The 20467-nt window shown below is 45.4% G+C and overlaps 1 protein-coding gene across 1 annotated transcript in view; it reads left to right on the forward strand.

Annotated features, from left to right (window-relative positions):
- The window catches only part of myo10l1 (myosin X, like 1), a gene marked incomplete at both ends in the record, with an annotated part of 60049 nt that extends 39876 nt beyond the window's left edge, over nucleotides 1-20173 (forward strand). Inside the window, 21 exons of the mRNA XM_079527469.1 lie at nucleotides 326-568; nucleotides 1523-2119; nucleotides 2912-3035; nucleotides 3228-3369; nucleotides 3704-3808; nucleotides 3922-4017; nucleotides 4132-4225; nucleotides 4360-4415; nucleotides 4675-4817; nucleotides 5212-5406; nucleotides 5706-5863; nucleotides 6211-6331; nucleotides 11297-11445; nucleotides 11636-11784; nucleotides 15141-15348; nucleotides 15599-15735; nucleotides 16643-16766; nucleotides 17271-17651; nucleotides 19239-19415; nucleotides 19635-19826; nucleotides 20069-20173. Coding sequence (XP_079383595.1) covers nucleotides 326-568; nucleotides 1523-2119; nucleotides 2912-3035; nucleotides 3228-3369; nucleotides 3704-3808; nucleotides 3922-4017; nucleotides 4132-4225; nucleotides 4360-4415; nucleotides 4675-4817; nucleotides 5212-5406; nucleotides 5706-5863; nucleotides 6211-6331; nucleotides 11297-11445; nucleotides 11636-11784; nucleotides 15141-15348; nucleotides 15599-15735; nucleotides 16643-16766; nucleotides 17271-17651; nucleotides 19239-19415; nucleotides 19635-19826; nucleotides 20069-20173 — 3696 coding nt within the window. The remainder of the gene's footprint in view (nucleotides 1-325; nucleotides 569-1522; nucleotides 2120-2911; nucleotides 3036-3227; nucleotides 3370-3703; nucleotides 3809-3921; nucleotides 4018-4131; nucleotides 4226-4359; nucleotides 4416-4674; nucleotides 4818-5211; nucleotides 5407-5705; nucleotides 5864-6210; nucleotides 6332-11296; nucleotides 11446-11635; nucleotides 11785-15140; nucleotides 15349-15598; nucleotides 15736-16642; nucleotides 16767-17270; nucleotides 17652-19238; nucleotides 19416-19634; nucleotides 19827-20068) is intronic.
- Nucleotides 20174-20467: the final 294 nt, after the last annotated feature.

Here is a 20467-nt window from a genome sequence, read left to right on the forward strand (position 1 = left end):
GTCAAGATAACTACAAAGGGATGTACAGGTTTAATTTATAGCAGGGACATTTCAGTAGTATGTTTTTTTGTCTTTGAAAGCCTTAGTTACATTACGTCCAGCTGAATAAAGAAGGCACTGGATGATTGGAGCCTGTTTCTTTAAGAGAACAGGGTTCAAGGCAAGAACGACAACATTTTGATGTCTATTTCATCTTCGTCTGACGAATTCCCCCCAGTCTGTAGGATATTAAAGTGTGAGCAGAAGAAGCTTCAGCTTCAGCTATTCTATATTGTAGTCTGTATTCAGTATTCATACTGAATACTGACTGTGTCTCCCATTCCAGGGTGAAACACGTCATCTAGAGGAGATTCTGTCGCTTGAGCGGGAGATTGAGCGCTTGCAAAAGAAGAGAGAGGACGGAGTGTCCCAGCTCTGCGAGTCCTCTAAGCAGGAGCTCCAGCTGCGCCGGGACGCAGAGCTCAAACGAATAAACAAGGAGGCCTCCCGGAAGGCCACGGTCGACCTGTTGAACTGTGGGGTCATGGATCCTGCCCTGGGAGCCCTGGAGGCCAAGCCTACTGCAGAGGTAATTTAAATAACCTTTTCTGGCAGGATATAGACAAAAATACTACTTTGATTACTCTCTTGTGGCTCCAGTTGCCTCAACACCGTGGGTTCTAACCAAGCCCCCAGAAGAGCTATCCGACGTTGAAGCTGCCACTCACTACCTACTGGCGAAAAGTGGAACTGCAGCACGTTCATGGAGGTGGATGGACGTTCAGTGACGTCATGTGCGTAACGTGCAGCATCCCAGACCTCAAGAGGTGTGGGCTGCTCTTCCGCTCGCTCGAGCCATTGAGTTATAATGGTACTTTCGCCAGTCTTCCGGGTGCTTCAAAACGCCACTGAGACACTTCTATTGGAATGAATAGCAGGGGGCGGGGCTGTCGCTCCGGTCCTCCCTCTATCCTTTATAACTCTATGGTTCTAACCCACAGGGTTCTCTACTCCTGGGTTCTTCTAACGGCCAAGCTACACCAGGCTTTTCTCGCGCGTTTACCCTAAACGCACGGCCTGTGCGTGCGTTTTTGAGTGGTGTAAACCACTCCTACAACTGGCTTTGTTAGTTTACGTGTCTGTCTGTCTGTCTGTTCGTACCAAAAAATGAGCATGGTTGCTATGGTCACCCAGTTCACACGGGTGTGATTTCATTACGTCAGACATTACGTCAGACCACAGCTGATCAGTCTATATAAGACCTTACACCACTCAGTTCACACGGGTGTGATTTTTTTAAATAGGACTGGACCTAAATTCAACGCACGTGTTTAGGGTAAACGCGCGTGTTTTGTGCGCGAAAAGCCTGGTGTAGCTTGGCCGTAACCCACATGATGTCCTAGTTTAGAACCCATGTCCCACGGGTTCTGACCCAGAATGATTTCTAATCCATGAGACCGCTTGGTTACATGCTGTCCGCCAAAAAAAAAGGCAATTAAATAATAATGTTTTGATTCAAACACCATCACCTTCCTTCTACCAGGTCAAACCACAGGCTGGAGCAAGTGCAGCCAGAGCCGGATCCAAAGAAGAGGAGGTGGACGAGGGCTTCCACGCTGAGGAGGAGTGCATCCCCCTCCCAGACTTCCCCCCTCCGGCAGAGACAGACGCTCCTATTGACCAGGAGATATTTGCCCACCTTCCTCCTCCTCCGCCCGCCTTTGCAGAGGGAACGGTCCCCGCCATGCCACCTCTTCCACCTCCCCTGCACGCGGACGGCTCTATTCCCGGCCTTCCTCCCCCTCCCCCTCATCTCCCTCCGCCGGGCGATGGCTCGGCTGCCCCTCCGCCCCCACCACCACCACCACCTCCTCCAGGAGAAGGTACGGAGGGCAAGGCAGAGAGGAAGGTGAGCATGGTGGAGAGCCTGGGGGACGGGGAGGAGCCTATCTACAGCATGCCAGCCGACACCGAATCGGATTACGACCAGGAGGACGAGGAAGGGTCTGTCACGGCTGGCGACGACAGTTCTGTGTCCGGGAGCAACCGCGGCAGCGCGGCTGTGGCGGACGACGAACACCCGAGGAAGTCGACCTGCACCAACGCCAGCATCGAGTCCTACAGAGGCAGCTCCGACTCAGTGAGGACACATACTCACACGCATCCTCCTCACACGCGTGCACGCAGATATGTATGATCACAGACGGTGATGTAAAAATCACTGTCGCATTATTTGAAAGTTTCTGCTGAAAGTAAAGAAAATTAATGAATGAATCACTGAAGGACGACTTCACCCATTTTCAACCTATCTTATAATTGGTCCTCATTAATGCTCATGATAAAATAGTAAAAACTAAATCTACTACTAAATCATAGGAGGGCTGTGGACACTTCAGAAACCCGTCTACCAGTGACATCATCGTTTGACAGATCTTTTATTTTATTTTTCAAACAATATTTCGATTTATTTTTATGCGAGAACAATGGCTTCCATTATAGCTTGCTAACTTTCCAGGAATAGAAAGCCTGCCGTTTCTATTAGCTTGGATTCCCCATTGAATATGCATGTCACTGGTAGAGTAGATGGGTTTCTGAAATGTCCACAGCCCTCCTCTGAGACATAGACAGAGTAGATTTTTTTAACCATTTTATAATGAGTATTAGTGAGGACCAATGAAATGACGATACATTGAAAATGGGTGAAGTCGTCCTTTAATATTATGGGACTGAATTTGTTGAGATATTATAAAGTGTATTTACTTTCACTAATACTATTTTAGTAGATGATAAAGTCATAAATAAATGATTGACAGCAGGCTCTGTGTGTGTGTGTGTGTGTGTGTGTGTGTGCGTGCGTGCGTGCGTGCGTGCGTGCGTGCGTGCGTGCGTGTGTTTGTGCGTGCGTGATCTGCGTGCACGTGTGTGATCTTAGTATGCAGACAGTGATGACGAGCACGATGGCACAGCAGACACTGATGAAGAGACAACTAATTGCAGAGTGAGCATACTCAATGGAAACGGGCCACCATACTTCCACAGCTACCTCTACATGAAGGGTGAGGGCACTAATTTAGTTTTTGTGGTACTGTATTAATGTTGAAGACATTTCTTTTCTCATTGTGTTGCTCTTTTAATATCAAATAGCGATAATAGAGAATTGTTTTTAAGTCAAATTGGGATAAATTAAAAGTTCTCCCATCCTCAATTTACGTACAGTAGCTAAATGCTTAACTCCTCCTGTTCTCCAGCTGGCCTGATGATCCCATGGCGACGGCGTTGGTGTGTGTTGAAGGACGAGACCTTCATGTGGTTCCGCTCCAAACAGGAGTCTCTCAAGTCAGGCTGGCTCTATAAAAAGGGAGGAGGCCTGTCCACTCTTTCACGGAGGTTGTTGTTGCTGTTTCTGAATGTAGCCTGCATGCTATAATAAAATACAGCTGAAATAAAATGAAATTACTCTGTATCAAAAAGGGATTGCACCACAAGAAAAAAACAAAACAAAAGAAAGTAACCTGGCATTAAAATGTTGGAAGCCACCCAATATTAGAGGCAATCTCTGATAATGGCAAAAAGTTCAAATTAGACTGGTATGGTCCTTTAAACCTCCCAAATCCTAAATGTATAAAGATAATTGTACAGTAGGTTGCCCTTTATAATTTAGTATAGGTTGATATTTCATATAGAAAAAAGGTGTTTTAACTTTTTTCTTCTCATCCTACTCTAGAAACTGGAAGATGCGTTGGTTCGTACTGAGGGACAGCAAGCTGATGTACTTTGAGAATGACAGCGAGGAGAAGCTGAAGGGAACCATCGACATCCGTGCCGCCAAGTAACATTGACAGCTCCTCTACCACATCACACACAGTCCCTCATACACTGTTTCTGATTGTTTTTGTCAATAGCTGCATTTGTCAGAATTGTGTACTGTTTGTATATTTACAGGGAGATTGTGGATAACCATGAAAAGGAGAATGCTCTGAACATAGTGACTGATGAAAGGACATACCAGGTGTTTGCGGAGTCACCAGAGGATGCCAGGTGTGGAGGAATCGACTTGTTCTCTATCCTTCTCTACCCTTGACAACTGTCTATTTGAAACATATTGGGATAATACTTTCTCTCTGAAATCATGCCCTCTCTGTCTGTGTGTAGTGGATGGTTTAATGTGCTCAGGAAGGTGCGTGTGTGCACCCCTGAGCAGCTGCTGGAGATGTCCCATGAACAGGCCAACCCAAAGAATGCTGTGGTAAGTTGTGAAACATTTGTGTTGGACAAACAAACTGTTGAAATATTTCATTAAATATATGCTAACAAATTACATTTCCCTACTAAGAACAAATAAATAATATTGAAGTATTATTGTCTCATTCATTCCCATAGGGCACTCTTGATGTGGGGCTCATTGACTCTGTGTGTGCATCTGATAACCCTGATCGGTAAGTTGTGTCCCAACTAATGTTAATTAGGAACCAAATGGACCCTTACAGGTCCGTAGCTCAGAAATGGACCCAAATGGACCCATTAGTACAGTACACTCTTAAATGAACACAGTGTAAATTGGGGTCCGAGAGATAAAAGAACATATCAAATCGGGGTGGCCTAATTCATATCAAACTGAGGGTCCTTGAAATTACAAAAAGGTAGAGAAATGTATTACTATTGGGAACTACATGACTTGTCACTTGACCCCTGTAGGCCCAACTCTTTTGTGATCATCACGGCCAACCGCGTAATCCACTGCAACACTGATACCCCAGAGGAGATGCATCATTGGATCAGTCTGCTGCAGAAACCCAAAGGAGATGCCAAGATAGACGGACAGGAGTTCCTTGTCAGGGGTGAGACTCTGCGACACATAGTTTATTGAATTACAGAATTTAAATCCACTCTTTTCGGAGATGACTGGCCATGATGTGAAAATGACAAGTTGAAATTATGCTTTGAGCACTTTGAATGGTGAATTCAATAATTGGATAGTGTAATGTAAGGCATACAGTAAATGGATTGTGCTATATATGAAATGTCACTCAGAATGTTCTTCTATTTGTGTTAAGTAAGAGTTACGATGCTTAATATATAAGAATTATAAGTAATACGTTTAGCACGGTTTAGAAATGGTCATTGGTTATTTTGTTATCATTAATTTATTGGTTATTGGTTTACTTCAAAAATGATTGAGCTCTCTCTTTGCCTGCCTGACTCTCCACCCTACCCCCCCTCTTTTCCCCATAGGTTGGCTGCAAAAGGAGATGAAGCCGAATGCCAAAAGCACGTCTCTAAAACTGAAGAAGCGCTGGTTTGTTCTGACCCACAACTCTCTGGATTACTACAAGAGCTCAGAGCGCAACTCCTCCAAGATGGGAACTCTGGTCCTCAACTCCCTCTGCTCCGTCATTCAGCCAGATGAACGTGTGCACCGAGAGACAGGTAAGAGAGAGACAGAGAGAGCAAAAAGATGGAGTGGAAGTTTAATCTGGGATTAGACGTAAGAGGATAGGGGCTGTGCATAAAAAGAGGAGTCTAATTTTACAATTGTACATGACATGAACATGCACAAAGGTGTATTCAGCTGAGAGTAATTGAATTAAGTAAATTGAGTTCAGCTCAATAAAGATCATTATGCTCCATACATAAAACAGAAGGGAAATAAAATGTGCCTCAGTGGCAACTGTGGCATAAATTGTCTGAATTAAAATTTCTCATAAATGATTTGATGTATGTTTCAGGTTACTGGAACATCATAGTGCATGGGAGGAAGCATTCCTACCGCCTCTATACCAAGATTCTGAATGACGCCATGCGGTGGACGGCTGCTGTACAGGGAGTCATAGACGGCAAGCAGCCCATAGAGACCCCCACTCTGCAGCTTATCAGAGACATCAAGGTAACACATACGCACGCACGCAGCCATGCACGCAGCCACGCACGCACGCCCGCCCGCACGCACGCACGCACGCACGCACGCACGCACGCACGTCGCACGCACACACACACACACACACACACACACACACACGCATGCACATATTTGTATTTTCAATTAAAGACATAAATCATGTCAAAAAATACAATGCAAGATTATGATCTATTGCACGGTCCTTTACGTTTTGTACATACACACAGACATGTGGACACGGATGCAGATTCCTTATAAATATGCATATTCAGTTACATCACAATATTTCCAATCATTACTTAAACCTGACTTCTTGTTTGCTTCTGTGTTCTCAGGAGAACAGTGTGAATCCGGATGTTGTGGAACAAATGTACAGGAGGAACCCCATACTCAGATACACTCAGCACCCTCTGCACTCCCCTCTACTACCACTGCCCTATGGGGAGGTCACTAGCCGTAAGTAAACCTCCACTGTGCTGCATTTACTAATCACTTAAATCAAAAGCAATACTGTATATTCTTTGTTGACCGGAGTCCCCCAAGTCTCTTAGGACTCCTCCTACACTAAATATCTTTGCCGAAAATAGCGAACCTACAAGTTCACAAAGCATCGCATTGTAATGCGTTTTGAGCTTGTAGATCTGCTATTTTCAGCAAATGTTCACCCCAAAATAGAGTTAATTTGGATAACTATCCTCCAGGTTACAGTGGTACTGGTAATACAATAAATCCAATTGGATACTCATAATTACAATAAGAAAAGTTGGGGTGCTCGGGTGTTGCAGAGGTAAAGTTCCTGCCCACCACCACAGAGTGTTTGAATCCTCCGTGGTGCATGAGCCTTGGCTGGGCGCTCCGATGGAACACAATTGACCATGTTCACTGGAGGGAGGCCGGGCATGGAGGGTGATCTCTGTCGCTGCGACTCCTACAGGTTGGCCAGGGGCCAGTGCGCCTGTTCAGTGGGTTGTGGAACTAGGAAGAATAGCATGTGCCTTTGTATGTGTTAAGTCCTGTCGGTGAAACTCCTCACTGTGAAAGAAGCAGCACAACACTAGTATAGTATAGACAATATAGAATACACCTGTGTATTCTAGTCTGTGACAAGGGACTAGAATACACTGGGAATGTTTACAGTCTTGGTTACATGAATACTGTGTACTGTATCACTGTTATCATTCATACCACGAGAGCTTTCATCTTCTATCTATCTATCTATCTATCTATTATACAATTGAAAAGGTGTGCCCAAAACGCTGTGCGCAAGCCCAGGAACAAAAGGCACCAGCTACTACGTCACTGACACACTGCAACACACACTGCAACAACCCACTAAACACACTAACACGTCACAGACTTACCCTCCGCGTCGACCCACGGCTATCTCCTCATGTCGCGCCGCACGGCCACATTTAACAACACCCGCGTAAAAACTGTCATTGCACTGCCACTAGAGCCGCCTCCCGTCCACACTCACAAACAACATCAATATCAATAATAAACACAAACACGCCACAAGCACCGACACCCCCGCCTAATTTGTTGCCACGTCTATGAAAACAAGCCCAGACAATATGCCATTCAACACGCTACTTACAACTCGCTTACAATTCGCGGACCTGGCAACACTGCATCCTGTTTTCCCATTGGCTACGGTTGCTTACAACACGCATTTGCACTGCATCTTGGGAGCAACACAGCTTAATGTAGGGGTCACCGATTGCTGTGCTACATCCCCCTCATGTTCTCACCACCCCGTTCGGCTGCACCACACACACTAACCTACACAATTCTCCACATGCAACACAGGGCCCTTATTGGCTAGCCCCCTCACATGGCGATCCCCACGCAGCCAACCACAGGGCAGCCAGCCACACACACACACACACACACACACACACACACGCATTTGCACTGCATCTTGGGAGCAACACAACTTAATGTAGGGGTCACCGATTGCTGTGCTACATCCCCCTCATGTTCTCACCACCCCGTTCGGCTGCACCACACACACTAACCTACACAATTCTCCACATGCAACACAGGGCCCTTATTGGCTAGCCCCCTCACATGGCGATCCCCACGCAGCCAACCACAGGGCAGCCAGCCACACACACACACACACACACACACACACACACACACACTCATTCTAACTTGCATGGACAGCGCCGCGATTACATACACAGTTTACCATACGTCCTCTTTTGGGGGCCTGTCCGGCCAGTCCGGGTGGTTTTATAAATACCTTCAAATGTCCGGGGTTTTACACGTATCGCCTGTAGTGTATCGCTACGCTCACAGACCATTCACACCAATGTGTATTACAATGCACGTTCAATGGTTCGTAGTGGAAAAACACTGAGAGGTGGACTTTCAGCCCCAACCCCGGAATGTGTATTCTTCAAAACTCTGCATGCGCTGCACGCTCACACCACTACCACTGGTCCCGACCGCAGATCAGAGAAAGGCTCGCTGGCTGCTCCGCTGTCTGCAGATAGACAGACAGCGGAGAACTATCTCATCATTGACATGCAGAAAAAGTAGCCTGCTGTTTTCTCAGCTTTCTGACTGACCAATGAGAAGCACATTGTATTGTCTGCAAAGGAACTATGTGTCTGTCACAAATACAAGTTCTGTCCTGCAAGCCCATGTCATGTCAACACAGACAAGGCAGCTGTGCGCGCGGTGAGTCCTGCAAATTATAATGACCCAATATTATTTTGTACAACCTAGCAAAGCATAAGATATGATGGTTTGGAGAATAGGCTGGTCTCTCTTTTTACAACAGATAAGCCATTGCATACAGGTTCTCAAACTTTTTAATTTCAAGGACCCCCATAACTCTGAGAGTCAAACCAAATGGACCCATAACAGTCCCATTTCATTCCATTTCCACAGTATCACAGTTAACAGTTATAAAAGACTCCATTTGGTTACATTTTTACACTCTCAGAGTTACAGACCTGTAAGGGTCCATTTGGGTCCATGTGTTACACTCTCAGAGTTACAGACCTATAATGGGTCCATTTGGAACCCCCTCAAGGAACCATGAGGGTCCCTGGATCACACCTTTCAGAGCCACTGCTTTAAATAAATACATAACTAATATAGAGCATATTTGATGCATTTATTGTTAGGCTCTAGATTCTTTTGACATCTCAATTTAACACAACCGCCCACGCACGGCACATGCACGACGTGCACGACGTGCACGCGCATGTGCACATCCACATCCACATGCACGCGCGCATGTGTCCTCTTTTTGGTACTTCAGAATATGGTATGCCTACACAGTTAAAATAATGCAAACACGCAAATCGCACGAACGACTGCGTCGACACCTGGCGTGGAACAAACGGGACCAACCGAGGCGCATATATGGATAAGAACAACAACACTACACGCGCGCGCGCACGCGCTGCAACACAAAACAGCTGCATAAAACGCGTGTCACTGTGGACTTCTGTATCTGTGGACTTCTGTATCGCAACGCGGGGCAACGCAACTCTGGGATGAGCGGGCCGAAGGCCCGCGAAATTCTAGTAGTATACATATCGTTCTTCCTCCCTTTGGTCCTCATTCACAAAGGAGAAATACGCCACAGTGTAACGGAAGCGTAAAGGTCATGCGTATAGATAGCGGAAAATCCGTCCGATCACGCTACGGTTAAGTCCCGTGTTATTCAGGGAACCAGGTGTAATCACTTCATTTGTGCGGATCGGCGAGTGTATCCTTTCCGCATTTTTTCCAAGCGATTCGCCTGGTGTCGCCTGGTTTGATGGAACATCCACGACCATATAAGGCAACAGGAAATATCGAATTACGTCATCATAAACTGCACAGAGGATTTCCAAGTTTTAAATTATATACAACAGCCGCGATGAGCTTGTAGAGCAGTTCATTTTGACAGGCGGGTCTCTGCACGGACAGATCTTCAAGCAAACAGCGCGAGTTATATGTATATATTTATAAACGAAACTTGCCAACTTGGCACGCATTGCTTCACTCCTTGTTAAATGTCAGAACGTTAATAAGTTAACTGATGTTACAGTTACTTTCACATAATGAGAAAGAAGTTAATTTGTACTGTTCACCACACGACCAAATGCTATATTAAAACTCGGCAATGATAAAAGGCCCTATTGATTAGTCTACTGCGGTGATTGATTCCCTGCCCTGCACTGTCGGATTTGGAAAGCAAATATATGGACATGCATGGACACAGGACATATTTTCTTTCTTTTTTTTCTTGTGGGATTTGGACTAAAGGCTATATTTCATCCGATCCAACTACGTTGTACGTTTCCTCAGCTGCAGGTAAGAGTTGGCTATTCTGTGTGGTCAATATACATTATTATAAATTAATACCACGACGCAAATGGAGGCATTTAGGCCTACGTGAAACTTTAATTGGCTGAGTCTCTGTCAACATGCTGATCAGCGAGTTACAGTGGTAATAATAATCATCATCAACAGCCTTTCTTGTCTGTCTGTCCGTCATGTTTGTGAACAAGCGCGAGTGGAGGTGAGCTGGCTTAAAACTATGATATGACTGGCCGACTTTCAAACACGCTGATGCCATTCATTCAAATAGGCTAATGTGGTCTTCTATTTTTTTATATAGGGCTAATTCCCCCCCCCCCCCCCCCACACACACACACACACACACCGACAGTCAGACTGACTCAAAGGAGCTCCATAACGAAACAATTTAAATAGGCCTATACTGCACTAAACAACGTTGGATTCGTACAGTGCAGAATGCAGATAAGTGTATGTTCTTATTATAATTGTGAGTTTGTTTTTTAACATGCAGCGCGAGTCCACGAGAGCCGATCTACAAGCTCACAACGTGTTGCACTGCGAGTAGAAGGCTGCCGAGTGAGCAGCCCCAATCGCGCATGCTAGAAATATCCTAATAAATAAATAAAAAGGTGTCGGGCTCGGGGTAGTTTCTGTATGGGACTCTAGGCTAACTTGCCTCTAGAATGCATGCATATGGGCATACAAGTGATACTTGGCTTTTATATAGGCTATCATTTTTTTTATGTGCTGACTGTTGGGGACACATGCCTACATATTTTATCTGAGGTTTGGGGACTTTTAATTGATTCAGCATGAAGACTAAAGCCTTCTTAATAAATCTACGCAAGCCGTACACGACCATGAGAGCTGGCGCAGCTTTTTGCGGAATTTACGACCAAACAACGTCAGCGTCAAGTTCACGTTCAGTCCACGTAAATGCCTGTCCGCTCACGCTCCGCTCACGTAACGTCACTTTATGAGCGTAAACGCCGTTGTGAATGAGGACCTTTACCTTTATCCTCTGTATGTGTGTGTGTGTGTGTGTGTGTGTGTGTGTGTGTGTGTGTGTGTGTGTGTGTGTGTGTGTGTGTGTGTGTGTGCGTGCGTGCACAGTTCAAAGGAAGCAGGGCTATGCCAGTCTACAGGATGAGGCAGTGAGGGTGTTCAACTCCCTACAGGAGATGGAGACACTGGCGGACACAGTGCCCATCATTCAGGGCATCCTGCAGACCTGCCAGGACCTGCGCCTTCTCAGGGATGAGGTATGTTACTCAGAAATAGTCCAAATGGTTCTATTTGTACTCTGAGTTACATCAACACTTTTACACTTTTTACTATTTTATTTTAGTGAGAGAAGAAATCCGAGCCATACATAGTAATAAACATAAAACAAAGAAAGCTGAATAAAAACGATATGCAATGCAATCAAAAGCTGGATTTTCTTTTTCCCAGGTGTATTGTCAGGTAATCAAGCAGACCAATCACGTGCCTCAGCCTAACAGCCCAGCCAATCGGGCGCACTGGCACCTGCTCACCTGCATGAGCTGCACTTTTCTTCCAAGCCGAGCCATCCTCAGATACCTGCGCTTCCACCTGAAGAGGTGTGTATTTGTGTATATGCATGTGTGCGTGTGTGCGTAATGCAAAGCTACAGCTACCATTCATTTCCAATAGAAGCCAGCGACATGAATTGAAGATACAAAGCTACAGACTACCGTTCATTTCGAATGGAATCCAGTGGCATGAAGATGCAAAGCTACAATCCAAATGTAGCTGGCTTCAACTGCAGCTACTGTTGAAAGCTACAAAACGAACAAGTGTCGGTAACCATTTCCACTCACCTTCTCTCTTCACAACATTCCTGCTTGTAATGGAGGAAAACGAATTATTTCTGTCAGCCAGTTCTGTGTTCTTTTCAACCCCAGGCTTTATATTTTCCTTTATATTTTCTCGCTCGACGGATGTATGCTTGACCTTCGTCGAACATGTTGACCAACACTCAGCCACAGATATGCTGCGTCACTTTGTAGCTTTGTATCTTTCATAGCTGCCAGTGAAAACGCAGCATAAGTGTCTACTGTCTACACACATGCAAATGTGTATTGATATAACAAGAGCTATCAGCTTCCCTGGCGATTATTGTACTGCGTGTTCAGGTTCCGGTACCCAGAGCATACGCTGGGATATTGTGTGAAATAGGCTCTCTCTCCCAAGTTCTTCCCTGCTCCCTCATTCCTCTCCCTCTACCTCTCTCTCTTGTGCTGAGTCGCCCTCTCTCTCGCTATGTTAGTTCATATTTGGGCATAATCAATTGTGCTGATGTTGGGGATCTCCATATGGGCATGTGATGTCAGACATATCAGAAACTATTGCCTCACGCTGTTTTGAGTATGTCCACGTTTGGGTCGCATTATCAGCCTGCTCGTCTTTGCTGGGCTTATTGCTGACAACGCAACATACTGTAGAGGCATATCTGTGTACCCGCCACAGACAGACTTACACTTTTTTGAGGGCCTATGCCCAGCTTTCCAGGTTTGTGTAAACACAAACATTGAAGACAAAAGTGAAGACGGAAAAGTGAGGACGCAAATTGTGATTGGCCAGAATTAGATGATGTATGATGATAAGAGCGCCCCTCACTTCACACGGGTGTGATTATGTTTATTAAAAATAGATTTGCAGTTTTTCCAGTATAGACGGTGTTCCTCTTGTGTGTGTGTGCGTGCGTGCGTGCGTGCGTGCGTGCGTGCGTGCGTGCGTGTGTGTGTGTGTGTGTTTGTGTGTGTGTGTGTGTGTGGTTTTTAACATGGGGTCCAGGGACCCCCAGAGATCCTGAAGTATCTGATCTAAACAGAGAGACTGCTTTTCTCTCCCTATAGCTCATAAACAAACTACTAAAATACTTAGGCAAAAGTACTCAGAATAAACGCGGAGGCAGACAGGCAAATGAATGAGGGTTTCGGAGTCCAGTTTATTTGCAGAGTTCAGAATATAGCATCAGCCATGGGGGCAGGCCCCATGGATCCTCCATCAGCCTCTCGGCGTCCAGAGACTACTAACTGTTACAAACATTTTCAGTAGACTTTATACAACTCAAAGACAGAGACATCAAAGGGAAAATGCAAAGGTGGTCTCAACCCCCCTGTACCAAATGGTCACCAGGAAGCACAGAGGAGACCTGGCTATTTTCTCACTATCAGCAGCTGATCTAATTAGCATACAGGGACCCCTACAGGGCCTGCAGCCGTGGGTCTGTCCGAACATGTCTCTCTCTCAGGGGAGACAAAGATCCAGGTTTACACTTTAGTTTAAAACAATTATTTAGGCTATATTAATGTGAATTGTGGTTCCACCAGATACCACAATCCTTCAGAGGGTTCCTAGAGGTCCCCAGCTAAATTATTGATAGTTAATCTTCATCATTATCACATGTACAAGTAAATACAACCAGAGAATGTACAAGAATGACTATTTTGATAAAAGTTTCACTGTCTCTTTACCTATCTGTACATAGGTAGTAATTCATTTCTGGACCAAATGATAGATCATATCGAACCAAATTATGTCTAACGATGAAAAATGTCTTAGATTGGGGTCGCACAGATAGACATCTTATCAAATGGGGTCCCGTGGCCTGCTGCATATCAAATTGGGGGTCCTTGAAATGAAAAAGGTTGAGAATCTGCTCTAGACTGTCTGTAAAATGAATGTGTAACTAGAAAAAGTGCCCTTCTGGGCACAGGTCTCCACCAGGAGGTTAGGAGTGTGTGTGATGTTTGGCAAAATGTTTAGGAGTAATATAATCATGTTTTGTCTGTGTGTGTGTGTGTGTGTGTGTGTGTGTGTGTGTGTGTGTGTGTGTGTGTGTGTGTGTGTGTGTGTGTGTGTGTGTGAGAGACGCGGCTTGGCCTGTTGTAGCGCCACAATGAGGCTGATTTGAAAATTGTCAAGTGGCATTTCTTCCTCAGCCTAGTGGGAATATGCATGCATAGTTTCACCGCAATCGGACTCTGCATTGAGTAGTTGTGGCGATTTGTACAAAACGGGTACAAAGCGGGCTACTCCTGAAAAGTTTAGAAGCCCATCTTAGGCAATGAATTATGAGAAATCATACAAACCCGTCTTGATCACATGACTATGAAGAGCATGTGTACCGATTTGCGTGACATTTGGATAAAATCTGAAGGAGTAATATTAGAAAATGTGTTTTACATATGTCGGCCTCCTGGTGGCACTATAAAGAGCAAATGTGAAAAATTCCAGGCAAAGGTTTTTCCTTGGCCTCTAGGGAGTTGGCATACAAAGTTATCCACAGATCCGTGCAGTTAGAGGTAAAAACACTTTTCGGCCAGTTATAGCGCCACCATGAGGCTGAGTTGAAAATGTTCATTTGGCATTTCTTCCTCGGCCTAGTGGGAATGTGCGTGCACAATTTCACGGAAATCACACTTTGGAAGCCAATCTTAGCCAATCAGGATGGAGTCTGAGAAATCTGAAAGACCCGTTTCGTTGAATGGCTCTAGAGAGACTGTGTACCAATTTGCGTGATGTTTGGACAAAATCTGTAGGTGTACTGTCCAAAAACTTGTTTTGCACAAAGCGGCCTCCTGGTGGCGCTATAACAGGCCGTTCTGGAAATTTTGGGGCAGAGGTTCATCGTTGGCATCCAGGGAGTGTGAGTGCAAAATTTGGCATTGACCGAGTTAACGGTGCCGGAGATTAGCTGTTCACAGACGGAAGGACGGACGGACGGACACACACACGGACGGACGGACGGAGTGCAAAACATACTCTCTCCCCATGCCTTCGGCCTGGTGGAGACAATGAATGATGTATACAGGGCCGCGGGAAGACATTAACAGCAGCAGGGGTGGGCCATAGGCGAAAATGCGTGTGCACCATTCCCGTGGTGATGGATGTATAATAATGAGTCATGTGTTTGTGTGTTTTTACTCAGGGTGCGTGAGCGTTACCCAGGCACAGAGATCGAGCGCTACGCCGGTTTCATCGGGGAGTCCCTGAAGAAGACCAAGACTCGTGACTTTGTGCCGTCTCAGGAGGAGATCGCCGCCCTGCTGGTGAGGCAGGAGATGAGCACCACTGTCTACTGCCATGGAGGAGGCTCCTGCAAGATCTCCATCAATTCTCACACAACAGCTGGAGAGGTATAAACACACAAACACGCACATGCACACACACACTCGCGCGCACACACACACTCGCGCGCACACACACACTCGCGCGCACGCACGCACGCACGCACGCACGCACGCACGCACGCACGCACGCACGCACACACACACACACACACACACACACACACACACGCTTTTATCCTAATTTTCTCATGCAGCAGACTGTAACAAATTGCTTTGTTACTTTGACTGTTGGGTTACTGTTAATTTTTGTGTCCAGGTGGTGGAGAAGCTGATCCGAGGCCTAGCCATGGAGGAAAGCAGGAACCTCTTCTCTTTGTTTGAACACAATACGATCACAGACAGAGCCCTGGAGAGCAGAGTTATTGTGGCAGATGTCTTAGCCAAGTTTGAGAGGTATCATCTGATAGTCTTTGAGTATATAACACTATTTGTCATGGATATCATAATAATAATAATAACTTTATTTATATAGCACCTTTCCAAAAACAAGTTTACAAAGTGCTTTACAGATAATAATAGCAGTAAAATAATACAATAAGAATAAAACAAAATAAACACAATTAAAACATTTCATAAAAAGGCTGTGCAATAAAGGTGAGTTTTTAACCGCGATTTAAAAGAGGATACTGAGTTTGCCAGCCTGAGATCCTCAGCAAAGGCCCGGTCGCCTTTTGTGATAAGGCGAGATTTTGGAACCTTTAATAGGGTTAAGCTGGATGATCTCAGGCAGTGGCCAGGCTTGTAGGGAGTTAAAAGATTACGGATGTAAGCAGGTGCCAGACCATTTAGAGCTTTAAAAACAAGTAATACAATCTTAAAATCTATTCTAAAACTTACAGGTAACCAATGAAGTGCCGCAAGGACAGGTGTAATGTGCTCACTTCTCTTTGTGCGCGTCAGTAGTCTAGCAGCTGCATTTTGTATCAGTTGTAGTCTGTGAATGTTCTGTTTACTGATACCTGAATAAAGTGCATTGCAGTAATCTAATCTGGAAGAGATAAAAGCATGAATGACAGGGGTCCCCCTGGGGTCTGTACTTGGCCACCTAATCTTTCCCTCTCATCAACTCTTAGCCGAAAATAGCCGATTTACGCATGAATGATGTAGGCAAAGTGTCGTATTATGGAAATACTGGCTTTTCCAGTCCTTCAACTATGTTTGGGGACACACGGATGGAGAAGATAACCATTCTAATTGAATTACAGTATTTACTAACCATTCTAATTGAATTACAGTATTTACCAGTTGCATAGTGAAATTGTTTTGGTGTCACTAACTCCGTGACTGTGTACTTTCCCAGATTGGCAGGAAGTGAAGAAGAGGAGGAGGAAGGAGAGTGGAGACTCTACTTCAAGCTCTACTGCTTCCTGGATGTGGAGAGTATGCCCAAAGAAGGAGTGGAGTTTGCATTCATGTTTGAGCAGGTGAGCTTTTCCGCACATATTACTTTTATAAAAGTAATGCTGTTCAAGTGATCATCAGTCGCTCATCTATTTCGCTCTCTCCCTCTCGCTTATCTGGCCCCACCTCTCTCTCACACACACACACACACACACACACACACACACACACACACACACACACACACACACACACACACACACACACACACACACACACACACTCACTCACTCACTCACTCACTCACTCACTCACTCACTCACTCACTCACTCACTCACTCACTCACTCACTCACTCACTCACTCACTCACTCACTCACTCACTCACTCACTCACTCACTCACTCACTCACTCACTCACTCACTCACTCACTCACTCACTCACTCACTCACTCACTCACTCACTCACTCACTCACTCACTCACTCACTCACTCACTCACTCACTCACTCACTCACTCACTCACTCACTCACTCACTCACTCACTCACACACTCTCTCTCTCTCTCTCTCTCTCTCTCTCATAATCAGGCACATGAGTCTCTGATCAGCGGTCACTTCCCGGCCTCTGAAGAGACTTTGCAGCACCTGGCCTCTTTGCGGCTGCAGTATCTCCATGGTGATGGAGCGGGCCGGGCTGGATGGAGCCTGGGGAACGTTTATCCAATAGGGCGTCTCCGCAATCGCATCCTCCACTCCACCAAGCAGGGCGCTGGGGCAGGAGGTGGAGGAAGTGGAGCAGGAGGTGGGGGAACAGGAGAGGGGAAGGGACCAGCAGGAGTTCAGGGTGTGAAGGGACCAGCAGGAGTTCAGGGTGTAGTAGCAGCTGCATCGGAGAAACGTCGGACACCCAGCTTCCTGGATGGAACGCTGAGGAGAAGCTTCAAGACAGGCTCCCTGAAGAAACAGAAGGTTGACATTAACCCATTTAGGCCTGACGTCGAAATAAAAAAAAACGTTCGCTCTGAAAGAATATATACCTATTCAAAGATTTGTGCCGCATTTTTACGATTTTTCAAAAATAGCAGACCTACAAGCTCATAGCGCGCCACCGAGTGGCGCGCTATGAGCTTGTAGATCTGCTATTTTTCAATAGCTAAAGTATAACAGAATGCTTGAAACACCAAAAGGGGTTCCCGCCCAAAATGGGTTAAGAACAGAATAAAACTAAAGACAACTATTGTTCAGTAAAAACAAAATGTGCTTTGTTAATTGATTTATGTAGTGACTGCTAAGTGCTTGAGGACTGTGCTTAGTTAAAGGGCTATTCTGTGTAGTGACTCAGACTCAGACTGTAGAGGTTGCTGCGGCAGGCAGTCTGTCCTGAAATGGTTATTAGTTTACCATTTCTTCCTAGAAAGGCTAAAGCCAACTTCTTTATCATGTTTACACTTTGTAGTTGTAATGTAACTGTAGTTACTCCTCATCTCCATGTGGGGGAGCCATGTTAAATGTGTAATAGAGAGTATGCATGTGACATCATCATCAAACCAGTTATGCAGGAACTGAGTGCCAAAAAACTACTTTCTAGCCTTGACAGCCCATACATCCAAACAGAAAAGTCCAATATGATTGCATTAAACTACGTTAAACAACGTTAAACTCACTTTGCCACTCACCTTTCCACTAGATTTGCCACTCAATTTGCCATTCACTTTATGCATGCGCATACCATAGAGTATATAAAAGGATAGAGACTGAACTGGCGCGAAGCTCCGCCCCCCCAGCTATTCATGTCAGTGGAAGTTGCTCAGTGGCGTTTTGAAGCACCCGGAAGACTGCCGGAAGTACCGTCTCAGAACGCCGCATTTGACCACCAAATTTTGGTGGTCAAATGCGGAAGTGCAACCGAGCGCTCAATGTTAAAGCCCAGCTGCACGGGGTTTCCCGGACATGAATCCACGGGTCCGCCTGTAGTCCCTCCTCCTACCACTAGGGAGGAGAGCTTCAACGTTGAATAGCATCACTGGCCCCTTGGCGTATACCCTCTATTCAGAACATTGTTTGACTGCATAGATCAGTGGTTCCCAACCTTTTCTGGATCAGGGCCCACTTGAAAATCCCAAAAGCGTTTGCGGACCACCCTTCTGAGTCTGACCACTTAACATGGCATCTGTTTTGCCAATTATTTATTTATTGCAATATCCTGGTTGGGAATAGCAAGAATAGATCAATGCGAGTAGATTTAGAAGGGTATAACGGCATTGGTAAACAAAGTGATTTACTGCCAAAATTCCAGTCAGCCAGGATCTCTGATAAAAGTCATTAATTGATTGAAAGGTGTAACTGACTATTAATTGATTGCCTTACCGCTGTCTCCTATACTTTTGATTGATTGATTGATTGAAAAATGTATTAACAGTTTGCAGAATTACAGTACACAGTCACGGAGTTAGTGACACCAAAACAATTTCACTATGCAACTGGTAAATACTGTAATTCAATTAGAATGGTTAGTAAATACTGTAATTCAATTAGAATCTTCTCCATCCAATACAGGTGGAGGAGGAGCAGATGTTGGAGATGTGGGTGAAAGAGGAGACTTCGGCCACTCGGACCAGTGTTCTAGAGAAGTGGACCAGACTACAAGCCATGCCCCAGCACCAGGCAATGCTCAAATACATGAGCATTGTCAAAGAGTGGCCTGGATATGGATCTACTCTCTTTGATGTTGAGGTGAGTAGAAAGGAAAGGATTTGCAATAATTTGAGCGATTGCTTTTAGAACAGTGGGACTCCAATCCATTGATATTAGCCAGTTGAATGCAATTCATGGTGGGATAGAAAACAATCCGTATCCATTTGTGGTTTGCCACTTAACATTGAGGTGCCCAAGAAATCATAGTTCAACTTTCCTATGCACTTCTCACGCTCTCCCTTCACTCATTCTCTGTAGTGCAAAGAGGGTGGCTTCCCTCATGACCTATGGCTGGGCGTGAGTGCTGACAATGTTTCTGTGTATAAGAGAGGAGAGCCCAAGCCTCTGGAGACCTTCCAGTATGAACACATCACCTTCTTTGGGGCTCCACAGCCCTGCACCTACAAGATCATCGTAGATGAGAGGGAGATGTTCTTTGACACTCCATTGGTAAGAGCTACAGTAATAGCCATAGGCACATATACACACAAATGTTTACACTACATACACCAGTATAAACACACGCACGCAGGCACGCGCGCGCGTGTGCGCACACACACACACACACACACACACACACACACACACACACACACACACACACACACACACACACACACACACACACACACACACACACACACACACACGTATGTATCTACTGTACCCACCCTCTTTCTTTGTCTCTTTAGGTGGGGGAGATCACCAAGATTATGAGGGCTTACATTAACATGGTGGTAAAGAAACGCTGCAGCACCATGTCCATCACCAGTGTCTCCAGTTCCTGGACGAGGTGATCGCCATCAGCCAGTCAGACCCCTTGACTCCTCCAATGGGCCTATAGCAGAGGGGCATACAATGCCTCAGTCCCTGTCGTTGGTTTGCTGTTTGGTTTTGACAGAGTCATCCACACCAATCAGCTAATCCTCAGGGGGTGAATCCATAATGGTGAAAGCATGTCTACAATGTTTTCACAAAGAAGCAAAGTGGAAGTGGACACAGGGGCCAAACAGCACACTCTATTGGATTAAGTTCCACTTGGGTCAATATGTTTTGGAAACCGCATAATTTAAAAGTTAGCATGAAAAAAG

The sequence above is a fragment of the Electrona antarctica genome, assembly GCF_951216825.1.
Source record: "Electrona antarctica genome assembly, chromosome: 18".
Taxonomy (NCBI): Eukaryota; Metazoa; Chordata; class Actinopteri; order Myctophiformes; family Myctophidae; genus Electrona; species Electrona antarctica.